Here is a 26,493-nt window from a genome sequence, read left to right as displayed (position 1 = left end):
GGCTGAGGGGAGGCGGCGGGGCCGTAATGGCGGCGTGAGGCGGATCTGGGCCCGGGCCCGGTACCCCGCCCGCACACGCTGTGCCACCGCTCCCGGGCCGCAGGCGCCGTGTGGGCGCCGAGCTGTGAGGTCGCAGGTCCTTCGAGGGTGGTAGAGCGTACAGGGCCCCGTCCTTGCCGTGGATCAGTCAGGGCCCTACAGAGCCCAGGCCCTGGTGCCCCTCGTTAGTGTAACGTTACCTCGCTGGGAAGTGCTGGTGGCGTCTGGTGGGAGCAGCGGCTGGCACGGATGGGTACAAGAGTGAAAACGTTTTGAGTTAATAAGCGCATAAAAGGAAGAACGAGTTTAATGGTGAGAATGTGTCCCCAGGTTGATGGTAAATGTGTGAACCCCACAGCATCAGCTCCCTGGTCACGACGAGCAGGCCCCTCGTAGAGACCTCCTGCTAATGGACAGGCTCCGGAGCTTCCCCAGGCTGGAGGAAAATGGGGAATAAAACATTGGCTGTGGATCAGTGATTGCTTCAAGTTCATCGCCCACAAAAAAAGTCACAGGAAAAAGCTGTTGGTGAAGCTATGAAGCCCAGGAACACTGATAACTGCCAACAACCTTGCTTTCTTGCAGATAATTAGGACTTGGCTGATAAATTATAAAAATGATCCAACAGAAGAAAGGTCAATGTTTAAAGCTGACTGTAAAGCTTCTCATCCAACTGAAATCAGCACTGCAATTACTGTAGGTACCAGTGATGGGATCCTTGCACGATCAAAGCAAGCCGTATGATACACAGGATTTACGCGCTGGGGTATGTGTTATGCCACCGCGGAAGTCCTTGAACTGGAATTCTTGAGTTTATTTCAGTAGAGACTTATGCTATCATCCTATTGTGATTTAGTCTTTGAGATGTTTGGGAGAGGCAAACAGCTTCACAGCAGAGAACTGTGGTTTTCCCCCCTGAAAACACTCATATTTAAGTGTTGAGAGGGCTGAATTTCTTCGTATGTTAATAGTTTTGCCAGGTATTTTATGGGGTGTTTAATGGGGAATGTTGCCTTACTCTTAACATTTACACAAAACCACAGATCAGTTTTGTGTGTAACAAAAAATATAGACTGTATACAAATGTGCAGCACTTCCATCTGAAATCTTATTTAACGTTAGATGAAAGAACAGATTCTCCTTAAATTACATGCCAAAGGGGATCCTGGTCACCGCATTGTTCTCCAGGTTTCCTCACTGGGGCAATATCTATAGGATATATGTAGCATATGGTCTGTCCTGGGTTTGCTGGTTTGGATGCTCTTTCCTGAAACCTCTCTCTAAGGAACAGCCAGCAGAAAGCCCCATTTGAGACTCAGGTGTCAACAACTGCACAGAAGTCAGAGCTTTAGATGTGGGCCAACATTTCAAACTGCTTTAAGCGAAGTGCAGCCAGCCACACAAAGGGATGGAGTCATCTCTCCCTTCTCTTCCTGTCCAGACAGATCAGCACAAAGATACAGTTCATGTAGCTAAACCCTAATAACAGGATGATGTGTCTCCTTGGGCTTGATCTGCCTTGGCTCAGCTGCAATAACGCTAACGTCAGCATGAAGGAAGGGCTGGGAATGAGTGGGGGGTAGGACAGTACCACGTGATGAGTTAGAGCAACTCGGCAAACCAGAGCCATTTTTCAAGAGCAAAATCTGTGGTGGGAAAATCCGGCAAGGACAGTAGGCCCTTTCTGCTCTTCTAGGAAGTGATTGATATCAACTGATGAACAATTCCCCCTTTTCTTTGTACAAAAGAAACCTTTTACTTCTTCCTCTAGAAGAAAAATAAACTTGATTTAAGGGAACCAAAGTCATCCCCACCCCTCATAAAAGACAAAACTTTTCCTGCAGTGGCTGCCTGTTCCCTTTGTGTGGGACTGTGGTGACTGCATGAGGCAGCACTTGGGCACACGAAGTCCCTTCCTTCTACAGGATCAAAAGTCCTTCTCTCCCTGCAGATGCCCTGGGCTTCCCAGGCTAGGGCTCTGAGAAGTTGCCAGTTCCTCTCTGGTTCTGAATTCCCCCAGGGTTTCCTCACCGGTCACGCTCCAGGCCATCTCAGGTTCCTCTGGTCATGCTCCCTTCTAATCCTTCCTGCCAGCACCTTCAGGCAATCTTCAAAATACTTGCTTAGGGAAATCATGACTCCTGGTTTTTGTGTCTTTTGGGTACTTTTACTCATTTTTTGAAGGATTTGCTGTTTGCTCAGATCCACATGACTGGCTGAGTCAGGAATAGGGATAGGAGAGTCACACAAACATGCCTCCAATGAGACATCCCTCGCATAAGTAGCAGAGCTCAGAACTTATACTAATGTATGTTAAAAATACAAGTTAAAAATAAAGCCTTCGTTCAGCCATGTGTCACAGCCGGTACCTGCCAGCCGGCACCATGTGTCCTGGTGCAGAGCCCCAGCTGTGCGGTTTCCCCTGAGAAAGTAGCCTCACATCTTGGCTCTCATCTCTCACCTTCATGATTAACTTGAATTCGTGCTGGTACTAAGTTCTGCAGCCTAAAAGTCCTGCAGATGTTTCATTGTGCAGCTGTAGGCAGTGCTGACTATCAGGATTCTTGAGGTTTATCTGTAATAAGCATGTGTTTCTGTTGCGGCCGTGTATCTCCCCATGGAATTGCATGGCAGCAAGATGCAAGCTTCTAGTGTTGGCACATCGTTTGGAGATGAGTAATTCTTAACGTTTAATCAACTCTGAGCTTCCTGTGAGGGCTGAGAAATTTTGAGTTGGAGCCCAGGAGTAGCTGGTTAGCGTTCAAATATTAGGACCTGAAAAGAGATCTGCAAACTTTCTGAGTGAAGAAAGGAGGCAGCTGATGGGACAGGTTTACGTTTGGCCTTGGCTTGTGGTGTCAGCTGTGTACACAGGTCGTGCTTGGTCGTTGTGGTTTAAATGTAGAAGTGCAAAGATAAGAGCCCTTCCCCAACCATGTCTGAGCCAGGCGCCATCAGACAACTGCTCTTTTTTACGCCTGACCTGCACAGCGGAAGGGAGTGGGAGACATGATCAGCTGCTCTCTTCCCTCCACGCCCACAGGCAAGTAGAGAAAATGTTTTTCTCCTTTCTTCCTCTCAACCTTGAAAGAGCAGAGTTTAACCACAAAAAGGGAACACAGCGTGAAGGAGGGGTGAATAATCCCAGCATGAGAAGATCATCATGAACATGGTCAGTGTGTCTTAGGGCTGCCCTGCCAGGAGATTTACACAGTTTTGTGGATCGAGCCATTAAAACTGCACTTATTTCTCAAAAGCTGCCTGTGGTCCTTCCCTACCTCCCTGCCCCAAGAGCCGACCCACCAGTGCTCCACTCAGCAAACTTCTCCTCCTTCTCCTCCCTGCATGTTCCAGGTTTCACTGAGAAGACTCTGTCCTTGTGCCCGGGCTTGCTAGTACCCAGTGCTGCCAGTATTCCTGTCCCTCTAGAGCTACTGGTTTTAAGTCCTGTGCTGGACACAGCCCTGGAGCCTCGTCTGATTTTAAGTGCCAGCCTTTCACTGCTGCAGCTGGGATCCAGAGACTAAAACATCTTTGAGCTGCTTTAGCTGTATCTTGTAACTACCACAGAAAAGCTAACCAGGCATCTTTCAGGGTTTCATCACCTATGTCCTACCTGGCTGTCCTCAGTCACCAGGTCAGCAAGTGGGGTAAGACCAGTGGTGGGATCAAATCAGGGTCAATGGAGCAGAGCGTGAGGCTTGAAATAGCTGCAGTCAGAGCTTTGGGGTCAGTGCAGCGTTATCTATAGTACCTGCTCAGCAGAGTACTGAAGCATGGTAGAAATCAAAATTCTATGTCTAGCACTATGGCAAGGTCTAAACTGCGAACCCTCACACATGAATGCTCCAGTGAATACAGCTGCTGTGGCAGGCTCTCTGCTGGTGTGGGATGGAAGGCCATATAGAGTCCTTGCCTTCCTAATTAAACTCCATACGGGAACAATTTCCCTCCTGTAAAAATGAGAAAATGTGAGTATTTGTTTCTGGGAAACATGTTTTTTCATGACTGCGACAAGAACTGAGTGTGTAACCCAGCTGGAGTGTTTAAAGAGCAACTGAAAGTATTTGAGTTTTTCAAACTTCACTTTTTGCTAATTTTGTGATCTCCATTAAAGATTTTGTCAGTGTTTTTAGCTAAAAAGCTCTCTCTGCTGACTGTAAACTTTCCTTCCTGTTATTTTTACATCGGTATTTTCAAGAGATCCAAACCATTCTGAGAAATAAGATCATGTACTATGAAAAGTGCTTCTGCGTCATCCTCACATGCCAACCACCAGAGACTGATTTTCTGACCCCATTCTACCAATGGTCACCAAAACGTCTGGCACAATCGGCAGCTGGCACAGCAGAAAGGAGGGATAAAGGCTTAGAATCAGTGGGAGAATGCGGAAAGGACAGGTTACGCTGAGGTTTTGTAAACTGATGGTTCTCAAATGAACTTTGTGTGATGGACTTGATCCTAGAGGACTTAAAAAGTGTTTCCAGCCATCTCAGAGCTGTTTGCAATGGGGGTTTTGGGAGGGCGGCGAGGTCCTGGCAGGCTGAGAAAGGGAGAATATAGGCTCCATTTAAAAAAAAAAAAAGGAAGGGCTTGGAAATTACAGGCCAATTAACTTCAGTTCCTGAAAAACAACATCAAAGAGACCATGGACTAAGTAATTGGGAAATCATTTGTAAGCAACTAAGAAGAAAATAGGGAGATGAATACCAGCCAGTGTAGATTTGTCAAGGACAAATGGTTTCACTTTAATCTCATTTCCTTCAGTGATGGCTAACAGGCCTTGTGGGGAAAGAAGCAATAAATATCATATGATAAGGCTTTTAACACCTCCCCGTACCCCACTGTCCGTCGGGAGCGATCCCCAGCCCAGGGACAGTCACCTGTGGTTTGCTGTCACCTGGGCTTCTGCACCCACCTCTCATGTGTTTTAATTTCAGTAATCACCTGGAGGAGAGAATAGGGAATTTAAATCTGGAGAGCACGTGGAGGTGGCAAGGGCTAGGACTGAGTTTCCAAATGACCTTGAGGATTTGGAGGAAAGGGCTGAAAAATCAGATGTGGCGCAGAAAGGACAAGGTCACCCACCCGAGCAGGAATAATCAGGAGAAGCGGATGGGGAACAGCTGGCTTGGAAGTGGTTCCTTCAGCAGAAATAGATCTGCAGCAATAGATGATCACAAGCTGTAAGTGGGTCAGCAACGCCACAGCACTGCAGGAGAAGCCAGAGGCGTTCGGCGTCTTCTTCAGCACAGGTAAACCCTCGGGGAACATGCTACCCTTTTTTAGGCGCTTCAAGAAAAATGGGGCTTAATGGGAGAGAATCAGTTCTGGAAAATACCAGAGCTGACAAGTTGTTTAGTCTAGCAGGAAGAAAACTCAAGAGAGCTATTTCCAGACACATGGTCTGATGTGCAGAGGGGAATTTTTATCTTTACATGGTTGATACCTGGTAGATAAGGCAAAAAGTAAAGATCCTTTTCCTACTAAATGTTACGGCTTCCAGTGCAAACTGTTGAGCTTGCATGTTGCAAAACATACAATAAATAAATGAGTGGGAAACCTGTTGTTTTCCCAACATATTTCCTAACCAAATTCAGACTTAAACCAAACCAACCCACCCAATTCATCCAGGGCAAAAGGTCCAAAGTCAGAGAGCAGCTCTGTAAACCAAGCCTCCTTTTAGGCTATCCTTCTGTTATTGTGTTAGATACTTTTAATTTCCTTTTTTCCCCATTCATTTCCAAAGTTGACTGTGAAATTGCCAGCTTAGTGCTTTTTTAAAATCCTGTGTTCAACAGGAATCTCTTGATTTTAAGACTAATTTGGTGGTGAATGGTGTGGAATGTCATAACCGGGGCTGTCTGAGGCGGTTGGGATACGGCTGTCTCCACAGGCACATCCTTGTTCTGGCAAGTTACTTTCTAGGCCACCTTTAATAAAAAATCGGCCGTTGTAGATTTTAATAACATTTTGCTTTGAAAGAAACAGCATACAGCTGGTAACATTTTGATTAAGGACACTATTTCATTCTCATTGTGAAACTACTTTTATTTTTTAAAGAGAAAACTAACAAGCGACAAAAGTGGAAACAATCTTTTGATATCAAAGAAAGATAGGGTTTGGCTGGCAAGATGGTTTCTTTGGTGTGTTTTTTTTTTATTCCTTTTCATTTCAAATGAAACTTTAGAATTTGCCCTTTCATTCTTATTCAAAATATTTCCCCCAGATTACCAGTCATTCCTACAAAATTATGAAGATAAATGGTTTCCAGGCAATTTCCTTTCTTTATTAACACCTCAGCCTGCCACACTGCAAGGGAAAGTGAAAGTGCTGCTTTTTTTAAAATGAAGAAATACTCCACAATTACACACTCTGTTCACATTTATTGCTGTAATAGAAATTATCATGGCAAACACAGGCTTGCTGGCAGGAGGAGCTCCGTCAGCAGTCATCAAGGTCTGACTTTGTGCTGATCTTTACTCCTAAAGGAATTTAATTTTGGAAGTCAGCTTCACCCCACTTTCTGTGTGGGGACTTCTGTGATTTTGGCAGCCGGCAGCACAAGCCCTTCTGCTGCCTTTCAAAGCAGCTGCGGCTTCAATTCATGGGCCGCGGGCAGAGACTGTCCATAATCTCCCTTTCCATGATTTCCCGCTGGAGAGCTCCTTCAGCACAACCCCTCCAAAATCCATATCCCCTGAAGGAAACTGGCTCACATCTGGTTTTGCTGGGAAGGGGCAAAGTCGGGAAACTTGTTCCAGCTGCATCCTGCAGCGCAGCGGAGTTGGGTTCAGCTCAGTTCAGGCTGCCAGAGGTCTTCTTTGCAAAACAAATCCCTGGCTGCCGGCCCTGCACCTTCAGCTTGTTTTTAAAAGCACGAGGCTTGGCTGAGGGAAATAAAGCAATGTTTTCATGCCCTCTGCAGTCACCAAATTCAAATCCCTCTCCCTGTGGCTGCTCAGACTCACATTTCAGTGGTTAGGACACACAGTTGAGTGTCCAAACCCACGTCGTAGCTGTATTCCTGCTATTCCTGGTGCATGCCATTGAAAAGGTTGGCGTGACACGGTGCCAAACCAAAAAGGCTGAGAAGTGCTCGATGAAGGGAGGCACGCTGCTGCGTGTTCACAGTCCCGGAAGGCAGATTTGATGAAAACCTTTTAGCTGCAGTGAGAGCTTTTCACAAAAGCTCAGTTTAACTAAGCTTGAAAGTTACAGAAGTAAAAAAACAAACAAACAAACAAAAAACCCCACGTTGAAGTCAACAATAATTTGCTTTGACATTTGTTCCCAGCGCTCCCCAACCCCCTCGCTTGGAAAACTGCCTCGTTGGCCACGGGGAAACACTGACCGCATCCCCGTGGGTGGGGAGAGACGGGGCGGGCTGCGCTGCGGGGCGGGCCCGGGGGCGGCCCCACGCGGGACCCAAAGCCGGTCCCTGCTCGGGAGTCCCAGACCTGCTCCCTCCGTCCTACGCGATGGACTGCGGCGTGATCACCTCCAAGACCGTCCTGCTGCTACTGAGCCTCGCTTTCTGGGTACTGCCACGGGATGCTGGGACACGGGGGTGCGGAACAGGGGGACCCGGACCCGGCTGGTTTATGTGGGGGTTGTGGTCCCGGGTGTTGGATGTGACGAAGAGATCTGGCAGAAGGAGACGGTGTCGTGGGACGTGACTGTGTTCTGGTTAACGGGGTTTCCAGAGTTAATCGGGAATTTAGTTTACCAGTGTGCAGGTGACTTACTAATTTCTATAGGAAACCCTCCATATATATTTTTAAAGAACAGGAAGATTTGGGGTTTTAAGTTTCTGACAAAAAAAGGTGTTGAGTTTGAGGGTTTTTGCAGGGTGTTTTTAATGTAGTAGGTTTTTTAGTAGTGTTTTTAAAGGTGTGTCATTAAAGCAATCTACAAGCTAATTTTGTGACTGGAAACAAATGGAGCTGTTTGGCTGCAGCAGGATGAGGGTATTACGCAGGGGCTGCCCTCCCAGTTTGGGGTGAGGAGTGTTTGGGGGAGGAAAATGGCTGAGAACTTTGTTCCAATTATGTTTTGGTATAATTACGCCTTTCCAAATCACTTCCTCAATAATTATTTACAAGCAATCAAAAAAATGAGGGTGGGGTTGTGTACTTTTTGGTTTGGGGGGCTCGGCGTTGGAGGCTTGTGGCACAGCAGCCTGATGACAGTGACAGCAGGGCCTGGGTTAGGTGGCCGCTCAGAAGAGGCAGTGATTATTCTTGTAACCAGTCTCGGGCTTTTCCCCTGTGTGGGGAAGTTTGCGTAACCCCCCTGTCATCATCCAAGGACTCACATGCTCTGAGAGAAGGGGCCCAGTTAAACCTCATCTGTATCAGCAGCGTGGTTCAGGCGTTCATATCTGTTTTGTAGCACTTGAGTATTTTCAAAAGAGTGTTTTGCAAAGGATGCTTTCAATGTGCTGGTGGTAGCCCGAGAGCAAGGGTTGGGAGCTGCGCAGCCCGGGTTAAGGCTCAGCACAGCAGCAGCCCCCCAGGCTCTGCTCTTTCCCCATCGCCTGGCCGAGCAGGACTGGATAATGGGGAAGGCAGAGGACTTTTCTAAAGCAAGGAAGATTTAAAGAGAAAAACCAGAGGTCTCCCAAAGAGAGAAGCTGGAGGGGGGGGGAATAATTGAAAACTGCTTGAATTAAACCTTGAGGTCTCGTGGGGTGTCATGCCCTGTTTTGTAAATATGGGACTTGCTGCTGGTTGTAGTGAGGAGCTTGTCCCCTTCCAGTCCCGTGCCTCCTTTATAGGGGCTGAGCACAATTTATTGCTGCGTGTGTTCCAGGTAACTCTCATATCGCTAGCCTGAACAGCGCAGGAGGCTGTGTTTACTGCTGCGCGTCAAGTAATGTGATCTCACCGTGTATGCTTGTTTTGTGATTTTTTGAAATACCTGTGGAGAAACATTGGAGCATCGCACTGTTTGTATGTGGAAATCCCCTGAGCTTCAGCTCAGATGTACCTCAGATTAGCATTGTTGCTTAGCTTTTTGAAAATTAAACAACAGCCTTATGTCCTGGTCTCTGGTACCAGACGTCTCTGGTACCTTTTCTTCTGCTGTAGGAGAACTCTCTAATTGTGATTGAAGCTAGTAGGTCATCTGGATCCATGGACCATCAGTAATTATCCTTCTGCATGTCTGTAGCCTCTGAATGTGGGGTAACCCAAACCAGCCTTTTGGGTTTTTTTTTGTCCTAGGAAGAGCAATGCAGCCCCAAACCTTGTGGCATTTAGACGCTGCCACCACCATTATGTGTGGTAATTGCATTCCTGCAGCAGAACTGCAGAACCTGGAATTCAGGTTTTAGGAGGGTGGGGAAGGAGGAACCGACTCTTTTATGCTCTTTCAGAACATTTCTAACAGCTGGGGCTCTACTAGTACAAGGCTCCAGATCATTATCAAAACATAAGATTTGCAAAGACATTAGTCCTTCTCTAAGGAGTAATTCGTGCTCAGGCATTGCATGCTGCAAACCTTGCCCAGCTTGGAAATGATTATGGAAAATAATTCACCACCTGCATATTCAGCAGCTGGTGCAGTTAATGGTGCTTTGATAAAGGTTATTGCTTAGAGATGTCCTAAAAAGGCAATAAATCCTCTTTTGGATCTCTGATTGTTATCAGAGTGCAGGAGTGAAGACAGACAGATTTTTCAGAATAACAAACAATGGCTTCCTAAATGAGGTGAAAAAGCAACTTCTCTCTTACCCACCAGGCTCACGATCATATCTGTGGGTCATTCTGCTGGGGGGGGGGGGGGGGAGTGGAGGAGGCGTAGGTGTGCATAACCCCCGCAAATAAGGCACTGATTGAAGCTCTTTAACTACAGTTACCAAGGGTGGTGCTTTAAGCTGTGGGAGATCTGTCCACCTCCAATTTTGCTTTTTAGCACCTACTAATTAGGTCCAAGTGTGTGGTTATTTTGGTAAGTGGGTGTTGGCCTGTTCTAGGTGAAGACTGGGGATGCTGGTTTAACTCTGGCCACCTAAAAGAGGGATATTGAGGGTTGGAGGAGACTCTGATCTTCTTGGTGATGTCTTGTGAGGGGACTTGGGTGGGTGGGATGTGATGATGCTCCTTGAAGGAGGGAGGTGAAATGCTGGGATTCACCTGCTGGTCCAAGGGAAGGAACTGGGAATCTTAAAAGTAGATTTAAGTTTAATCTTCTGATATTTCTGTATAACGTGATCTGAGGGTTGCTTTTTTCCTAAGCTCCCTTCTTTAATCCCAGAGCTGTGCTGCTGAATTCAGCCATTAGCAGCTTGTACCTGCTCACTTTTTTCAGCTTTGTTGTCACTAAACAGACCTCTGCTTCCAGAGAGGGTTTGGCATTCACCAGGAGTCCTGGGGAGGTCATCACTAGAAGGCTACCTTAAGTGTTGCTGCAGTGAAAATCCTGTTTGCCCAGGTTTCCCATTCACTTTTTATCAGAGGTGGGCATATCCCCAGCCTTGCTTCACTTACCTTTATGCTATTCTCTGCTGTTGGGCAAGTTATTGCCTGGGTAGTTTTAGCAGGACTGGTGAATTGCAGAGGGCAGAATTTGATCTGCTGACAGCAACAGTACTGTCCAAGGAGGAGAAGCCCAGGAGAGTGATCCCAGCACTGGTCTATGGCAGGGTTTGGCAAAGTTCCTGCATCTGTGAATGGTTTGAAATCACTCATGCCAGTGATGGGTGGTTTGGGAATGCTTGCTCTGAAGCCTCAGTCAGAGAGAAATCGGGATACTTAAAAAATAAAACCCAATGAGGAGGAGAATTTTGAATCCCTCAATGGGATTAAAAATGTAGTGAATAGCAAAGGTTATGCTGGAGATTATTGGTGCTGGAAACACATTTATTTTTAAGGATGGAGGTATTCTCCAAAGAGTCCTTAGAGGTCTGGGTGTCAGTAGCCCTGTGACCTGTTTCTCACCTTTCCTCCATCTGTTCTTAAGCAAATCCTTAATCCTGTCTGTAGCTGCCCACTGTGCGTGACAGTGAGGTATAGGCAGCTCTGCTGGCTTTTAATGCTCTATGTGATACTTGACAGGAAGATAGAAGAGCTGTGGAAGCTCTCCTCCCTGCTCCGGGTCAGGGAAATGATGCTGATGGGCCATGGGGTCAGTCTGACTCACAGCAGCGTCCGTGGTGGAAAAAGCTGCTTAACCAAGAGCTTTATTTTTTTAATTTTTTTTAGCACATCCAGCGAGTAAAGCTGTGGTCATTCATCCCTTTCTGAAAGGGCTCAGGACAGGTTTCCCTATGGGCTCCTTGTTTCTGCCCCTCTGGTGGTACTGGCTGGGGCTCCCTGAACCCCCTGGGATGGGGCGATGAGCTGGGGAGGGCTGGGGGACATCTTGACCCAGCATAAGGAGTGTTGGGTGGGAGTGGTGGGTTTGTTTCCAGCACTCCTGTGAACTTGTTGCTGAACTGTGGGGGGAAAACCAGCTGCGTGAACTGGAGAGGTCACTGGAGGGGGCTGATGCCAGGGCTTGGTACCGGACTTGGCACTTTGCGTGATCCTCTTTTGCCTTGAAAGGGTAAAGTTACTCCTTATTTTAAAGTACTCTGCCCAAAATGAGGAAGCAGAATTTAACTGACTTTCAGGAAAATGCGCTCTGCCATATGCGTAGGGGCCTCATGGACAAAATTAAAACTGAGATGCCAGTGCTGTGTGGTCAGGAAATGGGAGGTGTTCAGATGGCGATGCAGACACAGTGCAAGAAACTTCACGCTTTCCTGTCTGCTTCTGGGGAACAACCTTAGTCTGACTGTCCCCAGTAGTCCCTGAGGCTGTGAAAATGCTCCTGTTAGATGGCCAGGCTATGGGTCTGGTCCTAAACACACTTTGGTCTCTTCGCAAGTCACACTGTTTGCAGGTCTCTGAAACCAGAGGTCTGATGTTGTAGAAGTGCCTCTGATAATTACAGCTGCTCGAGAGGTCCCATTTTTCTACCCCTTTGCAAGAAGTTCAGAGCTGGAGGATACTTCATGCAGGGGGAATAGAAAGCGGCTCTTTCCTGTAGTTGGTATATAAACTGGGCATTTCCTTCGTTTTCCCCCAAAGTGTTGCACTACCAAGCTGCATTTGCTTTACCATGGAGCTGGCAGGATCCCTTTGCAGCAGGAGAATCCCAACCTGCATTTTTCTTCACAGGAAGAAGCACACAACAACCATGCGGCCTTGCTCCCCATGTTCCTTCCCTTTCAGCTGGGTGACAAGCAATATGTCAGGGCAGATTATAGAGGCATCTGCCCCGTTACCAGCTCCAAGAAGTTTCCCCAGGATGTAGGATTAGCTCCACTGTGTTTTAGGTGCACTTTGCTATTCAGTTTAGTTGCAGGATCTGGTGGCTGAGCCAGAAACAGCTTCTTAAGAAACTAAGGTTGTTCTGAAGGCAAATATTGAACTAGAGGGTGTTTTGTGTCTGAGCTGGACATTCAGAGCCAAAACAGCTTGGCAGCGGCTGATAAATCCATCCATGCTCAGCTGAAGTTACACTCACAGCAAGCTCTTGCCCTGCACTCTCTGTATGTGGTGAGAATAAGAGTGAAAAGGATGGTGCTGCTTTCTCCTAATAGTGGTCCTGTTGTCCTCAGAGGTGTGTGATGTTCTGCAATTGTGGTCAGCAGCAGCACACTGACCCCAAGGCAGAGGTTTAAGCATTAGAAGTCAGAGGATTTGGGGCAGGATTCCTTGCTTTGCACTGGTGTGCAGTGTCTCTGCAAGGACATCCCACTACTTACACTTCATAGGATACATGCTGGCATTTAGGGATGGGAAAATAACCTTGGAGTTAGGCTTGGGAAACAGAAGACGACATGCTTGGACAACTCTAAGAAAAACATTTATTTAATATAATTTGAAAACAAACCCACTAAAACCAGAATCACTTCTTGAGTGTGTGGGTTTGCAGCACATAAAAACTGCAAGTAGATGCTGGTGTAGGTTTTCTTTTTTTCCCTGAAAGAGCGCCACAGGTTTTCAGAACCTTTTGGCTGCTGCTTATTGTTTTCATTTGAGGGAGAAAAGGAAAAAGCAAGCGCTTCCCACCATACCCACCAAGCAGCCCTGCGGTGTGTTTTGAAGGCTAGCTGAAACATGCCCCGTAGTTGTACATTGCAGCTGAATATTTAGATATAATGTACTTTGAAGAGTCTCCCGTGGCTTTGTGTAAGTAGGCTCAGTACAGTTTTGTTGGTTAGGTCCCACCTCTGTACCTCACATGAGGTGACCGTGGTTTAAAGGTGTTAAAATTGTGGCTAGTGACTGGCACAAGATCAGTGGTATGTCTCTCCTGGTGCTGCTGGCAATTGAGGACAATTTGGTAGGGGTTCGCAGCTTTGCTGCTTTTTGGTCCAACCCAGAGCCAACTTGCTGAGTTCAGTATTTTTATTATTTTGCAAATCAATGTTTTCACAACTTGAGAGTCTGAGGGAACACAGAAATGTGTGCGCTAGGTTTTTAAATTGCTAATTACTTTTTTTTTCCAGTAGAAAAAAGTGGAGAAAGAGTTGAAGCTATGGGCTTCCAAGGCCTCAGAAACTAAAGGACCTGTAGGACAGTGGGAAGCAGAGCAGAGCTGTGTGTGTCCTGGAAAGCAGCTTCCCAGAAAAGGCCCTGGAGGTCCTGATGGGCACCAAGCTGACCGTGAGCCAGTGACGTGCCCCTGCTGCAAGAACGTAGAGGGTACCCTGGGCTGCATCAGGAGGAGCATTGCCAGCAGGTGGAGGGAGGTGGTCCTTTCCCTCCGCTCAGCACTGGTGAGGCCATGTCTGGAGTGCTGGGTCCAGTGCTGGGTTCCCCAGTAGAAGAGACACGGACATAATAGAGAGAGGGTGATGATGATGATGAAGGGACTGGAGCATCTCTCCTGTGAGCAAAGGCTGAGAGAGCTGGGACTCTTCATCCTGGAGAAAAGAAGACTCAGGAGGGATCTTATTGATATACATAAATACCTGAAGGAGGCTGCCAAGAGGACGGAGCCAGGCTCTTCTCACTGGTGCCCAGTGGCAGGAACAGAGGCAATGGGCACAAACTGAAACACAGGAGGTTCCCTGTGAACATCAGGAAACATTTTTTCGTCGTGAGGATGACGGGGTGCTGGCACAGGCTGCACAGAAAGGTGTTGGAGTCTCCATCCTTGGAGATACTCAGAAGCCACCTGGACGCGGTCCTGGGCAACCAGCTCTAGGTGGCCCTGCTTGAACAGGGGGTTGGCCCGGATGACCTTCAGAGGTTCCTTCCCACCCCAACCTTTCTGTGCTTCTGTGACCTCATACCTCACCGGTGCATGGCCAGCCTGTCCGGTGGTGGCTGTGAGCTATGTGTGACCGGGAGCTGCAGCAGATGGTGGGTACGTCCCCTCCGTAGCAGTTGTTGCCTGCACAGCCATCTGATGGGCATGCTGGAGCCTGCCTGCTCCTCTGTACCACAGGTGGAGGGTCACATGCTGTCCTGGATGAAGCCAGATCATGCAAGTGGAGCAATTAATTGATTTATCATTCAGAGAAATGAATACCATAAGCAGGGTAGGAAACAGTAGCCGAAGCCAGGAGGTCCCTCCCAGCGGGCAGAGTTTTAAACCTGGGACAGGAAAAGGGAGAGGAATCTGTGTAAGTAGGATGGGAAGTGCTGAGCTAGGGTTACCCTAAGTGATGGGAAAAAAGAGCTCTGCCTTGAGCCAAGGGAGACTGCTAGGTCTGGGGAGCTGCGTGGTCTGTACGGACTAAGTGGAGTTTAAAACAGGAGCTGTGAAGTTGTTAAAGCACGCATAAAATGAAGAAGGCTTTTGTGGAAGTGCTCAGTGCCTTTGTTTTCTCCTGAAGTCACTAGAAAACCTGTTGACTCCCTGGAAATGGAGTAATGAAGAAGCTAGGGAGGACTTGAAAATCTGGTGGCAAATGGGAAGAATAAAACTTATAGTACAATAAAGCAGCAAGGGAGCCAGAAAGAGTAATTGCCCTTGCTGTGCATGGTGGCTGTTGGGTAATCAAATAAATTGTTTATGGAGGAAATGTTGTGCAAACCCTTCTGAGCAGAGGATTTACCTATCAAGGTAAATCAAAAACCGTTTTTGTACACAAAAAAACCCCAAAGATAAGGAGTGTCTTCTGTGTTAATGGGGGTGTGTGCAGCTGTAATTGAGATCAGTGTTGTTGGAGCTTGATTCTAGGTATGGGGGGCATGGGGACAGCGCGGTAGTGGCAAACGCTTTGTAAACTAGTAAGTGAAGATGATATCCTAATCTGTCCTCTGGCAAATTAAAATTACTGAAAAGGTGATAAGCATCTGAGTGAATGTAGTTGTTTGATGTGAGGGCAAAACAGCATCAGGTATTGTATTGGGTGAGGCGCTCTGACTTAAATCACTGCTACGCAAAGATATTGGTGAAAAAAGTGGTTTTCAAGCCTTAAAATTAACTAAAACACCTCTGTGAGCTGACTGTCTAACAAAGAACTAGAAGGAAATGGTTCAGAAAGGGTTTGCGTAGATATTAATAGTTCTTCCAGTATGTATTTGTAGTATTTTGCTGCAGAAAGCAACTACTATTACTCCTTAAATTGTATTATTTACCCTATCTTTCTTTGCCCATAAAAAGTTAACAATATGGGGGAAAAGTCCAATCAGTCCAAGTTTTGTGCTGTGGTAGATATTAGTGCTGGCCCTGGGAAGGTCTTGTCTGAGAACTGATGTGGGAGAAATGCCTTTTTTTTAAGTGTCATTATCTCAGTTCTTTTACTGTGTAGAAGATGCATGTGGCTGAACACACTTGTTTGGTGAATTTGCAATTTACCCTGTTCTTACAGCTTTTCCTTTTAACACTATAGCTTTATTACTCTGTATTTAACTGACCAGCCTTTTAAAAAGAAAATCCTATACTGGTTCATATTAACAGACCAAATGATCAAATCAACACTCTGAAACTGGAAGAGTCTGGGATAAACTTTCAAAAAAAGCCCCAGAAAACCTCAAACCAACAAACACTGCCTTTTAATTTAATAGCTAGTAGGTTGGCTCCTTTACTGTATTTTATTTAGGTTTTGTGGGGGACGAAGAAGCCTATGCTGATAAATGCAAACGAACACAAACCTCTGTTCCCAGCCATCATGTAAGGTCAACTTACTAAAACAAAGAAGGAACAGTAGAAAAGTATCTGTTCTGCTTGACTGACAGATGCAAACTTTGTAATTTTTTTTTTTTCTCTTTCTCAGAGCAGTGGTATAGAGGGAAGTTTAAGGGGGCCCTTCTATGGCTGTGACACTGATAAAGTGTCATGAAGTATTTGCATGGCCATAAGTATCTCTAGAAGGGCAGGGGCTCATGGTCATCAGCATATAAAAAAAATTCCTCTTCTGATGGTGGAACACAAGGTAAAAATCTTGCTGTACTTTTAAAAAAAAAATTTCTACTCTTTTTCAACAGCTGTCCTGTTCTGCATCAGTGAGACAGCTAGGGCTCCTTATAGCCATCCAGTCCTATCCCCTCCTGTTTCCCGGGCAAGACTGAATATCACAGTGCTGTGTGTGCATTATGTGGCTGGAGAGAGTTCCAGCTTGTTATATATGTTCCTGCAGCAGAGCACCACTCTATACCTGCCTCCCTGGCTCAGCTGGCTGGGCTAAGTATGGAAGAGGTGGGTGAAGTCAGCTTGGTGAGCAACCCTGCCCAGGTCCTGCCCAAACATCAGCCTAGGAAAAGCCAGTTGTTACAGCTTTGCTTTCTTTTTGCTCAACCCCAACAAGGAGTTTATTGTTCACACTCAAACAATTTAAAATCTCTGCTTTCTGTCAGAGGCACAGGATATAAAAAAAGCAAGTAATTCTTGCTTAGGTCCTTGAATGATGCAAGCTGTGGTGGGTGAGACGGCAGGGACAGTTGCAGCTGTGTCGCTCAGCTGTGAAAAGGGGTTTTCTTGCAAAATTTCCGTTTGCCTCATCTCTTCAGCTTGTTTTATGTGCATCATCAGCGTTGTAAAGAAATACCAGCAGTGTTTCCTGGGGCCCCGGTGAGTCAGCTGGGGATGTTTGGGGAGGAAGGGTTAAGGTTAGGATGATGTTCTGCTTGCCAGAAGTACAGTGCTTGCTGGTGGACCATAGCCAGGTGCAGGCAATGATGCAGCCCCACGGACCAGGTGAACTGGTTCTCCCGTATCAGCCTTGCATCACTCCTTGGCTGCCAGTGCTGGGGTTTCTGCCAGCCACATTGGGCCAAGCCTCTCTGTGCATCGCGTGATCCTATTTTGCACTGAATTCTTCTGAAAGAAAACTTCCAAGCAGGAGAGAAAAAAAATTGTAAAGAACAATAACAATTTCTAGTGTGAATTTCTTGGAATAATCCTGGCAGCCTTGTATATAATTTTAGATGTGTTTGAGAAAGTGTTTGACTAATCATGGAGAAGGAATTATTTGATCTCTTCCTCACCAAAAGTAATTACTTAAACTGGCCTTTGTATTTGTGAAAATTCTTTTTTTTTTCCAACAGAAGCTGTTTAATCAGGCATACTTTACACTTTTGACTTAAGGTCTATCTTCAGCAGTGCAAAGGACATTTCTTGTTGTACTTCTAGAGAAGTTTCATCTTAGATCTAGGAATGGGCTGAAGGTTTTGCAATGCTGGGGGTAAAATCCCTCCACCAGATTTTGAATTTGCCTAACGTACTGGGAAGGCTTAAGGGGAGAGCTCAGGTTTATGTTCCGAAATATTTTTCATCTTCGCTTTTGAAGTTTGGCCCTGGGACTCATCTGCAAAAATAAAACAGGGAACAGATTGTTAGCTGAAATGCCTTCCACTCCTGAGTGACCCTGCTCTTCAGGCTTCAAAACCTTCACTTTGAATTAAAAACCACGGGTGAAGTTGTGGCTGTATCTCAGTTTGGGGGGAAAAATGTGAACTTCCTTTAAGCCAGATCTTTACCCAAAGTCTCTTATTTTTACCTCATTACACTTCCTTTTTCTGCTTGGAAGCAGAAGTTTGGAAATTATAATAGACCTCTTGCTGGCTGTGTTTCATCTCTGACCAGAACCCAGACAAAATCTGAATTTCACAATAAAACCTACTGTGAAAGTGCTGGTCTATATTTGCATTGATAAAGTTTGGGCAAGAATCTCCTTGAACTCAACACTGGACCCTCTGATGTTGGCTAACTGTCGTGGAGCTTTGTTAGTCCTGGCTTTATGGGACTTCTGTGAATTGGCTTAACAATTTTTTTTATTTTTTTTTTAAATTTGTGGTAGCCCTTTACTAGCAACAAGGTTTTTCTTAGTTTCCCACAGCTGGTCCGTCTTCAGCATTTCCTATGTGTGCTTCCTTTGCATTGTGTGTTGAGCACATTGAAAATACGGAGAAAACTAGGCATAAAGTATGGATGAGAGATGAAGAATGTGCCTATTGTCTAAATCGCTTGCAGAAGGATAATGGAAATACTGGGGGATTCTTTTGTGTAAAACATCCTATAGGAAGATTAAGTTGTGAAGCAGACTGTCTTTAGAAGTACAGAACTACTGTAAAGGCTGGGACTAGAGTTACGCAAAAGAGCAGGGCTTTGCATCCTCTGAATATGACAATTAACTTTGCACTTTGCCCATTAACTTTTACACATTAACTAAGTCACAAGGCTGTTTCATTGTGCATGTGTTAGACATGACATTGCTGCTGAATGCAGATGACTCATTTACTTGCCAAAAACATGGTTTATGCCTTTTTGTACCCCAGTTATTCGGCCTGTTCTGCCTTTCCTGCAGTAAAGTCATCCCCGTTCCATTTCCCCAGGGGCTGCCTTCCTCTATCATGATCCTTTCTGAGGGTCTTGCAGTCCTTCTGGTTTTCTCTTGGGGCTGTGGGCACTCAGTGGTTGATGACAACTGCAGTGGGACATCCCAACCTGGGTCCTGAGCTGCACCAAAGGCTGATTGCCTCAGGAAAAACATTCTCATTAGTGGCTGTGCCCAGATGCAAGCGCCTGGTTTAAAAGTGCACGTGCAGGAGGCTTTGTGTTGCTAGTGGCCGGCTCCACCTTTGGTTTGGGGTGACTACCTGGGAGTACTTTCTCTAGCCTGGAATTTTTAAAGCCATATCTCAGCTCTGTGTTAGGTTTGCAGTGATGGCAGCAGCAGAGGGACCAAGGATGAGGTGATTTTTGGGGTACAAGCATGGTGGCTGGGAGCATCGCCATGTTGTATCTGTATTCATGGTGGAGGATTATGACTTGGTGCATGCTGTAGAGTCGTGGTGCACCTGCCTGAAATTTCCCCAAAACCTGAGAAATTAGAATACCATTACTTTCCAGCCATACCCATGTTTACCAGGAGGGCTTCAAACCCCAGCAACAAATACAGCCAGGGGTTACAGTCAGGATGGGACAACTCTGACAGTAACTGTGGCATTATTCGTGTAATATTTTTTGCCATGCAGAAGTAGGGAGAAGTTTTTAAGTCAACCCAGAGCATCCTGCTGTTCCTGCTGTGGTCACTAGGATGTTTTCCACGGCTTCCATGGGAGCAGGGGCCAAACTCTGAACCCTTTTAGGAACTGCATGAGCTGCTTTCTGAGCTGGTGCTGGCGAAGCTGAGCAGAGCATTTCTGTGATTAATAAAAGCCCTGCATCCCCTGTCTTGAATCTGCATTGTTTTCACTGGGTTTGGGGCCAACATGGCCAATCACGGTGCTTGATAGTCCTAAAATGTTAGAAATAAAGCATACATTGAGCAAATCCCATCATCAAGTTTTCTCCACAATGATAGATAGTTAGCTGAGGAGTGTTGCTTCCTTCTCCATGGCTGCCCTTGCCCAGGTGATGCCATTCCAGAACGGAGAATAGGTGGACAGTCGCGCGTGTATCCCGCTCTCCAGGCCAGAAATATGGGATGCACTTTTTGAGTCATATGCCTTGCTCTTTTTGTGCAGTTGAAGGCAAGGCAGGATGGATGTGCAGTGTCCCCAGCCCCACCTTTAGTGCTACTACCGCTCCAGGGACTTTTCCTGTCCCGCTTTCAGCACAAGAGCATAGTGTTGGAGGAGGAAGGAGTGAGGTTGCTCACGGTGGTGAAGTGAGAAGGCAATGGTGCCCTTTGAGCTAAAGTGGTCTCATCCTTTCCCTGCATCCCTAAAAAGGAGTGGGAGGAAGAAGCCCTGGTTGCTGTATGCCTGCAGACAGAGAAACGGGAAAGAGATTTTTCCTTAACGAGAGGAAAAGTTAAAGGAAGTTTTAGGAACTGCTTTAATCATTAGCACTGTCTGAAAACCCAGTGCATGTGGAGAAGAAAAAAAAACGCTTGAGAATTGGTGATCCTATTCCTTTTCCTGATACCTCACTTTGCAGAGGACCTGCCATATCTGAGCCTCCAGCACAGCAGGATCTTGCACAATGTGTGCTAAATGTCTCTAAGGGTTAATTTGATCCTGGTTTCATCACTTGGTGCATCTGATCCCAGTAATTTTGAGGCACAGGCAGCGTCCAGGAATGTGAGAGCGGTGTGGGCTGAGAGCTGTCTGAAATGAAGGATGTGGAGGTAATTGAAGGGCAGGCACCAGACCTGGCTGGAGGGGAAGGGGCCAAACAAGGTAAAGGAATTAGCAAGTCCTAGCTCCAGTGTGAGGCGTGTTTGATTTAATTAAGACATGCAGCACTGGGGCAAGTAATGAACCGCTTGTAAGGTGCATGATGAAATCCAGTTGTAGCCTATTGAAAACAAATAGACTGGTTTCCCTCGAGTTTCCAGAATGTGAGTATGGATGGTGCTTCATTTTTACAGGTGTCATCTTGTGCTGCAGGATTATAGAGGGTGGATGAGCTGTTGTAACTCTTGAGAGAATTTTTTTATGCCATTGGTGAGGTATTGGCAGGGCATTGCTGAGTCTTTCCGTGTTATTTCCAGGGCTGTACTCCGTTCTGCAGATAAAAGCCTTCGGTCTGTAGGGCTGCTAGTTGGGCAGCTGTCACTGGTGCACTGTATGTTGGCTTCAATCGGCAAAATATCCTTTTGGAGGAGAGTTTATTTTACAGGTTGCAGAAATGTGTTTCCTCCAGAAAAAGGAAGGACTGTGTTTTGCTGAAAACAAGAACATTTATAGCTGTCTTAGTGGTTAATGGTGTTGCGAGAGTGGAAAGGATGAGTTTTTCTCAGAAAAAAAAAAAGAAGCTCAAAACCAACAGCCCACCCCTGTAGCGATCATCTTAAAAGCTGATTCCTCCAAATGCAGGATGTAGGTGATCTTGGGTAGGAATTGTGAGCTTGGCTCTCTGCAGAGACACTGACTGATGCATGTTAATAGACTCGTGTTTTAGCTTGGCTAAAGTGGTGCTTCATAAGTAGAAGAGTGATTCATGGGAAATTAATTCTCCCTTCTGCGTTAAAGTTTGAATGGGTAGCTAGTTTCAGATGCAGCATTTTTTTCTCCTAGATCTTTGCATACTGTAGTCATTACTTCTGAAGTGGAAATGTTAATTGCACTGTTACAAAAAGGTCTGTATTTACTTTCCTGGGTAGAGGGTGAATAAATAACTGCTAATAACTTTATTGCATTTCAGGCAGCAGCAGCAGGTCTCAGCTATGTTGGGGCATATGTCATTAACACCTACAAGAGCTACGACAACTTTCTGCAGGACAAGTATGCTCTATTGCCAGCCGTGATCATTATTTGCGTCGCTGTGGTAATGTTCATCATCGGGTTGATCGGCTGCTGTGCCACCTTCCGGGAGTCTCGAGTTGGTCTAGGGGTGGTGAGTGCTGCACATTCTTGCATGTCCTATTCTTCACCCTGTTGCATGGTATGGGAAGTGCTACACTAGACCTTCTCAGGACACACAGAACAGAAAGTAAAAGATTATTCTGAAATATACCGCTGAAGCACTGCTCCTTCGTGGGAGTTACGTGCTGCTGTGAGGCACTGACTGATGGTGAGTGAGGTGCAGGCTAAATTATTAGTTGCACTGCCTTGTACAGACAAATACCCATGGGCAGTTTCACGGCTCTGCCTCAGCTAGCTTCCTGGAGATAGGTGTGGAGACTAGTCAGTTTTGAGAAGAAGAGTGATGGTGAGGGAACAGGAGGAGATGTGAATTTCCAAAGCAAGTTAAATAAAAAAAAAAAAAAAAGTATTTTTCTGTTGACTTTAGTTCTCTGAATCCTGAAAGTATGCCTGCACTTCTTCTAGAATGATTTTTAAAAACCTGGAAAGGTTCAAGCTGAGTAACTTCAGGCCCGTAGCTCATGCCTTGAAGGCAGTATGAGCTCAGCAAGCAGTGCACAACATACCTAACTCAGTTTCTGGTTTATTTGTGCAGTGTCCTGTTCGACAGCTGCCTTGTGAAGTGTTTCGTAGGCTCTTCACACAGATCACATCATGGCAGTGTTCAGGAGACTGCCTACATTGGGCACAGATTCTGTGGAACCACAGTCATAGTCCCAGCCAAGCACAGTGATGTCCTATTCTAATTTATTTTCTGGAAACTATTTTGATTGGAGAGGCAACAACAGATAATGATAACTTATGACTATAAATTAATGTGATGGGTAGTGTGCAATTGAATTCAAATGCTGTGGAATTCTTCCTTAAAGTCTCTCTTTTTTAATTTCAGTTCTTGGCCATTATCCTGGTTATCTTTATTGCAGAAGTATCTGCTTTTGTCCTGGGATTTGTTTACAGGGAAAAGGTAAGTGAAGAATTAGCATCTCTGTACTAACCTAAAAATAAAGAATAGATCTTGCATTGTTAGAGCATTCCAATATATCCAGTTTTCTTGAATACATGAAGTACCTGGCAGGCATCGCAACAATCTCTAAGTTGAATTAAACAGTTGTTGATGCTCACAAAGGAGGGCTCTTCCATCAGGGGAGGCAAGCTTCTATCCAGGAATGTGATTCTGGTTAAGTGCTACCTGCATTTTATCTAAAACATCGCTTGCTTTTTATTTTTTTAAATTTTTTTTCCCCTGACTTAGTTGGGATACAGATCTTTTCCACTATCTAGTTTCCACTAGATAAAATTCTTAGCTCTCATGTTAAAACAATATGGTGGGTTTTTTTTCCCTCTCTACATAGGTAAAAACTGATGTGCAAGGCACAATGCACTCAGTCTTTGAGAAGTATGATGGGAAAAATCCGGAGTCTGCTGTTGTGGATTACTTGCAAGAGCAGGTAAGAAAACTTTTAAATTGTCCTGAGAATTATTTAGAAAAGAACAGTGGGGTCCTAAACAAGGAACTTGGGCTGGGAAGGCTGGGGAGGAGGGTCAGTATGGTCATATCCTGAAACTTGGCTCTGCAGCAGTGTTTAGCATCTGAATCTCCAAGGCAATTGAGGGTGCTCCCCACATTGCAGAGTTGGCCTTTTCAGGCTCCTGGTGTGAAGTTCATGTAAATGAATGACCTTGTTGACGTGAGTGGCCTTTGCATCAGACCAAACAAGTACATGTGAATAACTGCTGCTGCTGAGAATCCTCTATCATAAAATAAAAAGATGACAGAAGACTCTATCCTGCAACCTGTCACTTTAATATTAGATTTTTCACAAAGAATAAACCAATAAGGAGGTAATAATGTATGAAGGGAGGATGATCTATTATATCTACTGCTGTTTTCCTGAAGTACTGCTGCTTGTGAATCTGCTGCATACTGAGGGCAGCTCTTGCCCAGTATGCCTAGGAGAGGTTTAACTCAACACCAGCATTCATGTTTGTATATATTCATACATCCCTGTAACTGTCCTGTGTTTGGCAGCTTCATTGTTGTGGGGTAAAGAACTACAGTGACTGGACAACCACGCAGTGGTTTAATTCCACCGGTAACAACAGTGTCCCTCTGAGCTGCTGCAGGCAAGATATGAAGAACTGCACGGGCCATCTGGATCAGCTACAGGAACTCAATACACGGGTGAGGATAAAGGGCACAGTTGCACAGTTGGGCCATGATCATTCTCAACCAGCCAGAACCAACGAGGAAAAGCGCTTCAGGCAGGGTTTAGGGATAACTTAATCCAATTCTTTTCAGCGATTTCCTCCATTTCACGTTGCTACAGAAGCAAAGTGACAAGGCCCCAGCACTAGCTACGGGCACATAGTTGTTCAAACAAATCTGGGGTAGGGAAAGAGACTCTTGTAGGATTGACCATGCTGAATCTGGAGAACTGCATAGCAGGTTCTTCAGTCTGGGGCACAAGCCCATAAGTTGACTTTTATAGATACCATTGCTGATCTTCCTGGCTCTGAGTTTTGGGCACTTCTTTAAGTGACCTGAGCTGGAGGAGATTGAGAAGCAGAAAATGTCAGTGAATTGCAGTTTGTCAGTGCCTCTCCTCAAGCAAGAGGAGAACGAGAAGCCATCAGGTCTGGAAGACAAGAATGGAAGTTCTCAGGTCCGCAGTGGTTGGTTAGACAGGCCTTACAAGGTCCTGCTTCCTTTGAAGGGTTGGGGAGAAAAAAAAAGAAAAAAAAGTCCAGCCAAGTTAATGTCTTTTAACTTATTTTCACCTACCTCTTCCTTGGCAGGGCTGTGCAGAGGAGCTGGAGTCTGGGCTGCAGAGTGTTATCAGCTATGCCATGCTTGTAATCCTGGGGTTTGCCATTGTAAAGGTAAATGTTTCTATTTCTTCCCTCATGGAAAATAATACTGTTTGCCCTTTGATCTCAGGGCTTTTTCTTCTACCATGTCCTATTAGCCTACAGCCTTTTTCTGGCTCTGAAGTAGACCTAGTCCTCTGTTCCTCACTTGTTATTTTCCAGCTCACTCCATCTGCCTGACGATAAGGGGAGAGGAAAAAAAATCACTTTCTGTAGATGTATTTTCTAAGTGGTTTTTAATATGGAAGGAATGTCCTTGCTATAATGAAGCCTAATTAACATATAGGTGTTGAGTTTGATGACTGAAACAAAAAATACAGCAAAACTAAATCTCTTGTGCCCTCTCTCTTTTTCAGTTCTTCGGCATGCTGAGTGTCTGTGTGCTTACTTGCAAAAGAGAAGACCGTGGATATCAGCCTCTTTACTCAGGGGTGTTTGCTTAATAAAATGCAAAGATCACTTTTCTTTTGCTTCCTGATGATAAAATAGACTTGTAAAGATGAACGCTAAAGGACAATTTATGACCTTCGTGCTAAATATTTTGTGTATATGAAACAGAAAGAACACTGTGTATTGATTTGGGAAAGTTTCTTGCAGGTGATGTGAAATGACAATTTCAGTATTCAGTGATCTGAAGTAACGTACCCTGATCTTACATACCACAGCTTTCTGTAAGGTTGTTGTACAGTTGGATTTGCGACTTTAGATAGCACCAGATGGTGTAATAGACTCCAGAAAGAATCTTAGTTCTGCAGGTCTTTCCCCTTGAAACATGCAGAAGAAATGTTATTTTTAGTCACTAAACTGATTGAGACCACAGGAGGGGTTTCAGCTGTCTGCACAAACATCAGATGATTCCCATGGCATGGTTAAACAGCAAAAGAAACTTTTGAATGCCATGTTTAAATATTCTTCATAAGCATGGGGAGTTAGAATAAGTTTTCTCTATATCTGATAGTGTTTCTGCATTTTTTTTCACTCCTTTTTATGGTCATATGTTATAATTCAGTTTGCTGCAGAGGTGGTTAGTGCAAGACAACCCCATGTTTAAAGTCTAGAACAGACATTTGAGTTGTTTTTCTGAAGCAGCTAGCAAATGTGAACAATTCCAGGTTAGGAGGGGATGTGTGTTTTGAGCTTTTTGGGCTCGGGACATCTCTCTTTGGCTTGGGTTTTTTGTCTTTCTTTTAATTATTATTTTTTGACATTAAGAATTGCTTATGAAGCAGGGCTTTTCAAATTTTCTTTTTCCTCCTTTTACTGATGCTTTTATGGTTTGTCTACACAAAGACAGGCTATGTCTCTGTGTTTAATGTAGAGGTTGCGAGAGTTTCTGAGATGAATACAGGCTGGAAGATGGGAGTCACAGGACACGTTGGCTCGGTGTGGTTGTGTAGACAGGACTGCTGGAGGGGTTAGTGCAGCCGTCCCTGTGCCACTGAAGGTCTGACCGCTTTTCACTGCTAAAAATATTAAGGTGATGCCTTCTTGTACCGAGCAATTTCAATAACCTATTGTCTGGACTCCTTGTTTGCTCGTTTTTCCGTTCTCCTTAAAGGTCTGTTGAACGCGGTCACTTCTTGGATTGCATCACTGCTTTAAAAATGGTCCTTCTTTAACTCATTTGGATGTTAATCTGTTTCTCAGTTCTTTAGGGGTTTTGGGGTTGTTTTTAGAGTTGGGGAGGGAGGGAGGGAACTACGAGCTATTCTTTATTAGAGAATTGGGGAAAAGCAACAGAATTTTTGCGTATTTTTTCTTCAGAGAGATAAGCAGTCTATCCTTAGCAATAAATGTTTATATCTGTAGCTAATTAGAAAAAAATGAGTTTGGGGTAAGTGTAAGCTGTTTATTTATGGTCGGGTTCTGCCCCCCCCCCCCCCCG

The 26,493-nt window shown here is 45.3% G+C and overlaps 1 protein-coding gene across 2 annotated transcripts; it reads left to right on the top strand.

The window, feature by feature from the left end:
• Nucleotides 1-10: 10 nt before the first annotated feature.
• LOC104325629 (tetraspanin-36-like) lies at nucleotides 11-26,484 on the top strand. 2 transcript variants are annotated; one of them, XM_069775013.1, is made up of 7 exons: nucleotides 11-805; nucleotides 21,580-21,771; nucleotides 22,630-22,704; nucleotides 23,093-23,188; nucleotides 23,770-23,922; nucleotides 24,537-24,620; nucleotides 24,965-26,484. In XM_069775013.1, exons 1-7 carry the CDS (start codon nucleotides 749-751, stop codon nucleotides 25,049-25,051), a joined length of 744 nt encoding a protein of 247 aa, XP_069631114.1. In that variant the 5' UTR covers nucleotides 11-748; the 3' UTR covers nucleotides 25,052-26,484. The 2 variants fall into 2 exon arrangements, with proteins under 2 accessions (XP_069631114.1, XP_069631113.1); XM_069775012.1 differs by lacking the exon at nucleotides 11-805 and adding an exon at nucleotides 7,428-7,580.
• The last annotated feature ends 9 nt before the right edge of the window (nucleotides 26,485-26,493 follow it).

This window comes from Haliaeetus albicilla, chromosome W (genome assembly GCF_947461875.1).
Source record: "Haliaeetus albicilla chromosome W, bHalAlb1.1, whole genome shotgun sequence".
Taxonomy (NCBI): domain Eukaryota; kingdom Metazoa; phylum Chordata; class Aves; order Accipitriformes; family Accipitridae; genus Haliaeetus; species Haliaeetus albicilla.
This window is presented reverse-complemented; position numbering and strand designations above follow the sequence as displayed.